The sequence below is a fragment of the Colobus angolensis genome, unplaced genomic scaffold (genome assembly GCF_000951035.1).
Source record: "Colobus angolensis palliatus isolate OR3802 unplaced genomic scaffold, Cang.pa_1.0 Scaffold132, whole genome shotgun sequence".
Lineage (NCBI taxonomy): Eukaryota > Metazoa > Chordata > Mammalia > Primates > Cercopithecidae > Colobus > Colobus angolensis.
Window position 1 is genome coordinate 650402 of NW_012114400.1, and position 9681 is coordinate 660082.

General features: G+C 36.8%; 1 protein-coding gene across 1 annotated transcript; it reads left to right on the forward strand.

Moving 5' to 3' along the window:
- The first annotated feature begins 2063 nt into the window (after positions 1 to 2063).
- On the forward strand, positions 2064 to 2978 carry LOC105506127 (histone H3.3-like). The gene has a single exon (XM_011934168.1). It carries the CDS (start codon positions 2191 to 2193, stop codon positions 2599 to 2601), a length of 411 nt encoding a protein of 136 aa, XP_011789558.1. The 5' UTR covers positions 2064 to 2190; the 3' UTR covers positions 2602 to 2978.
- The last annotated feature ends 6703 nt before the right edge of the window (positions 2979 to 9681 follow it).

Here is a 9681-nt window from a genome sequence, read left to right on the forward strand (position 1 = left end):
CCTCCTTACATATACACACCACAAGTGGAAAATTTCACACATGACCTCATTCACATGATGAGTTGTAGTCAGTCAAAATGCAGGCATGCAACACACAGTTTATTCGGCCTCCTCAAGAGAAAATAGACCCACCTAGCCCCCATCAGCTGCAATACATCTTTTCTACCCAATGCCCAGATTTTCCCATGCAAGCACACTCACAAAGGGTAATAAAAATGACACACGTGCAGGCCAGATGTGCCAATAGCAGGTTCCCCATGTTGCCCCACAGGAAGCCAAGATGACGTGCATTGCTCATTGTATTTTTTTGCTTATTCTCTGCTCTGTGGTATAAAGACATTGCTGAAAATGTCAAAAAGGTCTGCGTATGGGTAACAGTAATAAGAAAAAGAGGACACATTTATGTTTGTCTGCAGAACAGATACTGAATAGCAGTGTAAGTGTGAAATGTCTTATGGAAGAGTATGGTGTTGGAATGATCATCATATATGAAAACAAGGATAAATTGTGGAATTTTTATGCTCAGAGTGATGAGCAGAATTTGCTTAAAAATAGGAAAACACTACATAAAGCTTAAAATGAAGATCTCGATTGTGTATTGAAGGAGTGGATCCACCAGCGTTGCAATGAAAACATGCCACTTAATAGTATGCTGACAGTGAATAAAGCAAAGATCTATCAGGATGAACTGAAAATGGAAGGGAACTGTGAATATTCAACAAGCTGGTTGCAGAAATTTAAGGAAAGACATGGCATTAAATTTTTAAAGATTTGTGGTGATAAAGCATCTGCTGATCATGAAGCAATGGAAAAATTTATTGACAAGGTTGCCAAAGTCATCACTGATTAAAATCTGACACCAGAACAAGTCTATAATGCTGATGAAACATCACTTTCTTGGTGTTATTGCCCCAGAAAGACACTGACTATGACTTATGAGACGCCCCTTATAAGAATTAAGGATGCCAAGAACAGAATAGCTACTGGAATGTGCTAATGTGGCAGGCATGTATTAGTATAAACTTGCTGTGATAGTCAAAAGCTTACATCCTCGCTGTTTTCAAGAAGTGAGTTTCTTACCAGTCCATTATTATGCTAACAAAGAGGCATGTATCCCCAGGAACATCTGTGCTGATTGATTTCAAAATATTTTGTACCAGTAGCTCTTGCTCACTCTAGGGAAGTTGGACTGGATGATAACTGGAAGCTTTTGTTATTCCTTGACAACTGTTCTGCTCATCCTCCAGCTGAAATTCTCATCAAAATAGTGTTTATGCCATGGACTTTCCCCCAAATGTGACATATTTCGTTGATCATGTATCCTTAGATCAATGAAAAGTAAATATATAAACATTTTTTTGGAACAGCATGCTGGCAGCAGTGAACAGAGGTGTGAGTATGGAAGCTTTCCAAAAGAAGTTCAGCATGAAGGATGCTGTGTGTGCTGTTGCCAGTGCTTGGAACCCAGTGACTAAAGACACAATTGTACAGTTCTGGCACAACCTCTGGCCTGCAATGATGTTCAGTAGTGATGATGAACCAGGTGGTAACTTTGAAGGATTCCATTTGTCAAGTGAGAAAAAAAAGATGTCTGACCGCCTTACATATGCAAAAAGTATATCTTCAGAGGCTGTCAGTAAGTTGGAAGAAGTAGATATTGAAGATGTTTTAACGTTGATAATAAGCCTCGAGTTGTTCATTCACTGATTGATCCTGAAATAGCTGAAATGGTTCTGAATTGAGGTGATGGCGATAATAATGACAATGAAGATGACATTGTTGACACTGCATAAAAAGTGTCTGTAGAGGACATGGTGAAAATGTGTGATGGGTTTATTGAAGGACTAGGGAAGTGTGGATTTGCAATGGAACAAGAAATCATGTCAGTTTATAAAAAGATTTTTAAGACAAAAAAACACTGTTAATGAGGCAGATGACTCAAGAAAACATTTTAAAAACCTATCCATCAGAATGCCTCCTCATTGCTAGGGGATCCATTTTCTGGTCCTTCAACTGCTTCTGATGTTTTTTCTCACCTTTTAAAAAAACATCCATGGTCGGTGTCAGCCATCTTTCAATTGTGTTCGCAGCCGCCGCCGCGCCGCCGTCGCTCTCTAACGCCAGCGCCGCCTTTCGCTCGCCGAGCTCCAGCCGAAGGAGAAGGGGGGTAAGTAAGGAGGTCTCTGTACCATGGCTCGTACAAAGCAGACTGCCCGCAAATCGACCGGTGGTAAAGCACCCAGGAAGCAACTGGCTACAAAAGCCGCTCGCAAGAGTGCGCCCTCTACTGGAGGGGTGAAGAAACCTCATCGCTACAGGCCTGGTACTGTGGCGCTCCGTGAAATTAGACGCTATCAGAAGTCCACTGAACTTCTGATTCGCAAACTTCCCTTCCAGCGTCTGGTGCGAGAAATTGCTCAGGACCTTAAAACAGATCTGCGCTTCCAGAGCGCAGCTATCGGTGCTTTGCAGGAGGCAAGTGAGGCCTATCTGGTTGGCCTTTTTGAAGACACCAACCTGTGTGCTATCCATGCCAAACGTGTAACAATTATGCCAAAAGACATCCAGCTAGCAGGCCGCATACGTGGAGAACGTGCTTAAGAATCCACTATGATGGGAAACATTTCATTCTCAAAAAAAAAAAAAAAAATTCTCTTCTTCCTGTTATTGGTAGTTCTGAACGTTAGATATTTTTTTTCCATGGGGTCAAAAGGTACCTAAGTATATGATTGCGAGTGGAAAAATAGGAGACAGAAATCAGGTATTGGCAGTTTTTCCATTTTCATTTGTGTGTGAATTTTTAATATAAATGCAGAGGCGTAAAGCATTAATGTAAGTTAAAATGTTTCAGTGAACAAGTTTCAGCGGTTCAACTTTATAATAATTATAAATAAACCTGTTAAATTTTTCTGGACAATGCCAGCATTTGGATTTTTTTAAAACAAGTAAATTTCTTATTGACGGCAAAAAAAAAAAAATCCATACAGAGTACAGTAACCTTTGAGTCAGAACACAGCACTGCAGGTGGAGACTGAAAGCCGGTTGTTCATTGCTGCTGTTGTCTGACAGCTGATACAGGGATTCTGGTGATGCTACTGTGCTGCTTAGTTACCCGGGACACGTTTTTGTATGGTATTAAAGATAAATATTTTTTTTTACTTTAAGTACTTATGTGTGCATAAGTATAGGAACATGATTGCTTATTGGTAGCATTTACATTTAGAGTCAGGAAATGTGGTGATGCCAAACAACCACAGATTGTCCATATGGGTGGCTGAGATAGTGACACCTGTGCTTTCTGATGATTCAATGTACCTTTAAGCTATGTGCATAAGGTGCATATGAAACATAAATGAATTTTGTGTTTAAACTTGGGTCCCATCCCCAAGATAGCTCACTTTATATATGCACATGTTCCAAAATCGGAAAAAAAATCTGAAAATCTGAAACACTTGTGGTGGCAGGCATTTTGGTTTAAGGATACTCAACCTGTATGTATGTTTTTGCATGTGGCTTCTTTCACCTCGAATAATGTTTTGTTTTGAGAGGGAGTCTCGCTCTGTCGCCCAAGTTGGAATGCAGTGGTGCAATCTCGGCTCACTGCAACCTCTGCCTCCTGGGTTCAACAGATTTTCCTGCCTTAGCCTCATGAGTAGCTGGGATTACAGGTGCGTGCCACGACACCGGACTAATTTTTTGTATTTTTAGTAGAGATGGTTTTCACCATGTTAGCCAGGATGATCTTGATCTCCTGACCTTGTGATCCACCTGCCTCAGCCTCCCAAAGTGCTGGGATTACAGGCATGAACCACCGCGCCTGGCCTAGAATACTGTTTTTAAGATTTATCTATGTTGTAGCATATATCAATAGTTTGCTACTTTTCATCATTTGAATAGTATTCAGTTTCATGGATGTAGTATATTTTATTTATTATTTCATCAGCTGATGGACACCTGGATTGTTTTCAGTTTGGGGATAATATGACCATTAATACATAAGTCTTTGTGTGGAAATAAGTTTGTATTTCTCTTGTGTAAATATCTACATGTGGAATTGCTGGGTTGTATAGTAAATATGTGTTTAACTTTATGAGAAGCTGCCACACTACTTTCCAAAGTGGCTCTACCATTTTCCATTCCCACATGTATGAGAGTTCTAATTTCTCCACATCCTCACCAATACTGACTATCATCTGTCTTTTAATTATTGTCATTCTAGTAAGAGTGTAGTAGTATCTTAGTTTGGTTTTGAATTTTATTTCCGTAATGACTAGTGATGTGAGCATTTTTTCATGTGTGTATTAGTTATTTCTGTATTTAATTTGGAGAAATGTCTATTCAGCATTTTTGGCCATTCTTTTGTTTTCATGTTTTTTTTTTGTTTGTTTTTGTTTTTTTTGAGACAGTCTCACTCTGTTGACCAGGCTGGAGTGCAGTGATGTGATCATAGCTCACTGAAACCTTGAACTCCTAGGCTCAAACAATGTCTCACCTCAATCTTCTGAGTCGCTAGGACTACAGGTGCCTGCCACCATGCCCAGGTAATTGAAACATTTTTTTTTTGAGATAGGGTCTTGTTATGCTGTCTAGGCTGGTCTCAAACTTCAGCCTCAAGTGATCCTCCCATCTTGGCCTCCCAAAGCACTGGCATTACAGGCATGAGCCACCATGAGCATGAGCCACCAACCTTTTGGCCATTTTTAAATTAGGCTGCTTGTCTTCTTGTTATTGAGTTATATTAGTTATTTATGTATTCTGGATACAAATTCCTTTGTCAGATGTATGATTCGTAAACTTTTCTCCCAGTTTTTGCCTTGCTCTTTCATTATCTAATGATGTATTTTAGAAGAGCAAAAACTTTTTAATTTTGTTTAAGTTTTATCTTTTGTGGATTATGCTTTTGTTGTCATATCTAAGAATTATTTCCCTAATCAATGTCACTGTTTTTCCCATTTTCTTCTAAAAGTTTTATAATTTTACTTAAACATTAAGTCAATGATCCATTTTGAGTTAATTTTTGTGTATACTATATTCTTTTTTCTTTGTGTTTTGCACATGAATATCCAATTGTCTCAGAACAATTAGTTGAAAAGACTGTTCTTTCTCGAATTGAATTGCCTTCACATTTGTCAAAAATCAATTGACCATAAGTGAAAGATTTTATTTCTGGACTCTCAATTCCATTCTATTGATCTATGTAACTATCCTATCCCAATGCCATATTATCTCGATTATTGTACCTTTATTATAACTTTGAAATTGGGGAGTGTAAGTTCTCCAGCTTTGTTCTTTTTCAAGATTATTACGGCTATTCTAGGTTCTTTGCATTTTCATATGCATTTTAGAATGAGTTTATCAATGTCTGCGAAAGAAATTTCTCTGCTAGAAATTTTATAGGGATTGTGTTGAATCTATACTTCATTCTGGGGAGAATTGCTATCTTAAAAAGATTGAATCTCCAATTTATGAACATGAAATATAACTCCACATATTTAGAAATGTTGTATAGTTTTCATTGTACAAATCCTGTCCTTGTATTTCTTTTGTTAAGTTGATTTCTAAGTATTTTATTCTTTTTGATGCTATGAAATATTCTTAATTTCATTTTTGGTTGTTTCTTTGCTAAAACGATTGACCCTTGAACAACACAAGGGGTTGGGGTGCTCAAAAATTGGCATATAACTTTTGACTCCCTTAAAACATAACTACTAACAGCTCACTGTTGACTAGCGCCTTACTGACATAAACAGTTGATTAACACATATTTTATGTTATATGTGTTAGATACTGTATTCTTACAAGAAAGTAAGCTACAGAAAATAAAATGTTACTAAGAAAATAAAAAGGAAGACAAAAATATATTTACTATTCATTAAATAAGTTAATCATCATAAAAGTCTTTATTCTTGTCATTTTCATGAGTATGCTGAGGAGGAATAGGAAGAGGAGGAGTTGGTCTCACTGTCTCAGGGGTGACAGAGACAGAAGAAAATCCATGTATAAGTGGACCCTCATAGAAATCTGTGTTGTTCAAGGATCAACAGTATATGAAATACAACTGATTTTTGTATATTGGTCCTGTATCCTGCAGCCTTACTAAATTTATTAGTGTTAGTAGTTTCTTTAAATGTGTGGATTTATTAGGATTTCTTTTTTATGTACAATATTATGTTGTCTGTGAATAAAGGCAGTTTTACTTCTTCCATTCCAATTAGAATAACTTAAATTATTTTTCTTGCCTTATTACATTGGCTGAAATTTTGGTAAAATGTTTAGTAAAAGGAACAAGAGTAGACAACTTTGCCTAATTCCCAATTTTAGCAAGAAAACGCTCAATCTTTTATTATTAAGTATGATATTTGCCATAGTTTGTTTATAGATTCCCTCTATCAAGTTAAAGAAGTTCCCTTGTATTCCTATTTTGTTGATAGTTTTTTATCACTGATAGGTGCTGGATTTTTAAAATGCTTTTTCTACATCTATTGAGATGATTGTGTAGTTTTTCTTAATTCCATCAGTATGGTATATTACACTAATTAATTTTTGAATACTAAACAACTTGAATTCTTTGCATAAATTCCACTTAGTGATGGCATAGAATTCTTTTCATATCTTTCTAGATTCAGCTTCTTAAAATTTTAAGGATTTTTGCATCTATATTCACAATGGGTGTCAGTTTGTGGTTTTCTTTTCTTGAGATGTCTTTGACTTTTGTATCGGGGTAATACTGGGTTCATATAATGTATTTTGAAGTGTTTCCTTTTACTCTTTTCTAAAAGTGTGAAGTATTGTAATTGTTTATTTTTTAAATATTTGTTAGAATTCACCATTGAAGTCATTTGGAGTATTTCTTTGTGGAAAGATTTTAAATTACCAGTTCAATGTCTTTGCTTGCTATACATCTATTGATATTTTCTATCTTTTCTTGAGTCATTTAGGTAGTTTGTGTCTTTCTATAAATGTGTCCATTTCATGTAAATTGTCTAATTTGTTGGTACAAAGTTGTTCATAATATTCACCTATAATCCTTTAATTTTAAGGTTGGTAGTGATTGTCCCACTTTTTTTCCCCCGATATTGGTAATTTGTGTCTTCTTTTATTTTTTTGATCAGTCTAGCTAAAGATTTGTTAATTTTGTTTATTTTTTTCAAGGAATCACCTTTTGGTTTTATAGATTTTTCTCTATTATTTTTCTCCTTTCTATCTCATTGTTTTCTAGTTTTGTCTTTATTATTTCCTTTCTTCTGCTTGCTTTGGGTTTAGTTAGCTTCTCTATTTCTAGTTTCCTATGGTGGATGTTTAGGTTATACATGTCCTAATGTAGGCATGTATAACTCTATATTTCCTGAACTCTACTCACTGCTGTGTAGCTGTATCCTACAATTTTTCATATGTTGAGTATTTGTTTTTGTTTAGCTCAAAAATTTAAATATTTTCTTACCGTTTTATTTGACAAATAGTTTAGATAGAAGTGTTTTGTTAATTTACAAGTATTTTGTGATTCCTCAAACTTCCTTCTGTTGTTGATGTCTAATTTAATTGCATTGTTTTTGAAGAACATGTTTTTGATTATTTCAAACATTTAAAATTTATTGAAACTTGTTTTATGCCCTAGCATATGGTCTATTCTGGAGAATGTTCTATATATGCTTGAAAAGAATGTCTATTCTGGTGTCCTTGAGTGAAATGTTTCATAAATATCAGTGAGGTCAAGTGGTAAGTTTAAGTCTTCTATATCCTTGCTGCTTTTCTGTCTAGTTGTTCTATCAATTATTGAGAGCGGAGTATAAAAATCTCCATCCACCATTTTTGAGCTGTGTCATTTCTTGCTCTGGTTATTGAAATTGCTTGGCACTCCTTATCTACCATGCCTACTTTACTTTTTCCCATAGGATTTATCTTCAGCCAACTTAGTATATATTTTATTTATATACTAGAATATAAAGGTCCCATACTGTCAGGCAGTTTTTATCTGACGAATGCCTGGCACCAAGAACAGTGCCTGACACATACTTGTCACTAAAAAATATAATGTTTTTTGAATGCATACACTCATCACCAAACAAATGGCACCCTCTAGTTTCTCGGGTGAGTGCGAGACTCCTCATCCCACTACCTGGAATAATCTGAAATGGGTCAATACCAGTGGAATCCTGAGAAATTCAGGGCAAAGGGCAGGAGATAAAAGAAGGTAACTACTGCTACTGCTTTTGGCCACAGGGAGAGACTTCCCCTTTCTCCTCATGTTTTTTGTTTGGATTTATCTCTCCTTGCATTTTTATTTTATTTTGGTCTCAACCTCATGGGCTCAAGCTGTCCTCCCATCTCAGCCTCCTGAGTAACTGAGGCTACAGGCATGTACCACCTTGCCCAGCTAACCTTTTCCTTTTTCTTTTTTTAAATTTTTTTTTTTTTTTTTTAGAAACGGGGTCTAACTCTGTTGCCCAGGCTGGTCTTGAGCTGCTGAACTCAAGTGATCCTCCTACTTCATCCTCCCAAAGTGCTGGCATTACAGGCATGAGCCACCACACTTGGCCTCCTTGCTCTTTGCATTTTCTAGTTATCAAAGTGGTAGGCACTTCAAGACCAGAACTGGATATAGGGATCGAGGAAATAGGCCACTGTGCTTGATTTTGATCCAGACTATTTGGCTGCCTTCTCCAGGCAAAGGCATCAGGTGACCCTTTAAATCTTAGTAGGTATTAATTCACAAGTGGAGAAGGAAAGGACGGGTTAAAGCTTCAGAGCAATACACAAAAATGTTTTCCCCTGCATCTGTATGTTTTCTTCCTGAACCTGAGACAAGTTGCCATAGGTGGCTGGCCCAGGATTTGGTGCTCAGGACCCCAGCCAAGTATTGTTCCATTTTAGCATGATTGACATTATCTGCTTAAGATACATATCTTGGTGTAGCTTTGAAATTTAATGCATATCCTGCTTTGGAGGGCTGTAATATACAACACCTCAGAAAAAACCAGCATGCACTATTTATTATTGAGTGCTTGACATATGATAGCAAGATATTTTTCATGTATCTGGCATATCAGTTACTTTACATAATCTATATGCTTAATCAATTAAAAATGAAAGAAAAGACTGACTGATGTTTTTCTTTTACTCATGAAAGTTAGGCCCAAGTTTTACAAACTTTTCTTATATGGTCTGTATAACCAACTGGAACTCAGGGGAGAGGTCTGGGCTGGAGAAAACAGTTTGGGCACCATGAATAAATCTATGATCATTAAAGCTGGGAGATGGGTCACGCTTTCTACAGAATGAGAAGGGGAAAGCATCTAGGAGAAAACTTTGAGGAATAGTGATGTTTAATGGCTGAGTAGAAGATGATGAGCCTGAAAAGCCAGAGAAGGAGCATCCAGAAAGGTAGGAGGAAAACTAGGAGAATATTGTATTCAGGAAGGTATGCGTCATCTTTCTGAAAACTTGCAATTGTCCTTGCTTTGGGGGAGTCTCGCTACTGGTAAAGCACTTATCACTTAATAATCAATTCTCATTATGTGAATGATCCTGCAATTGTTCTTGACACTAGATAAATAGTTCTCATGCAGAGGTACTTAGAACACTTGTTAACATGAAGACTTTTGTGTTAATAAGACTCTGCACTGTGTGCAGTGGCTCACATCTGTAATTCCAGCACTTTGGGAGGTTGAGGTGGGGGGACAC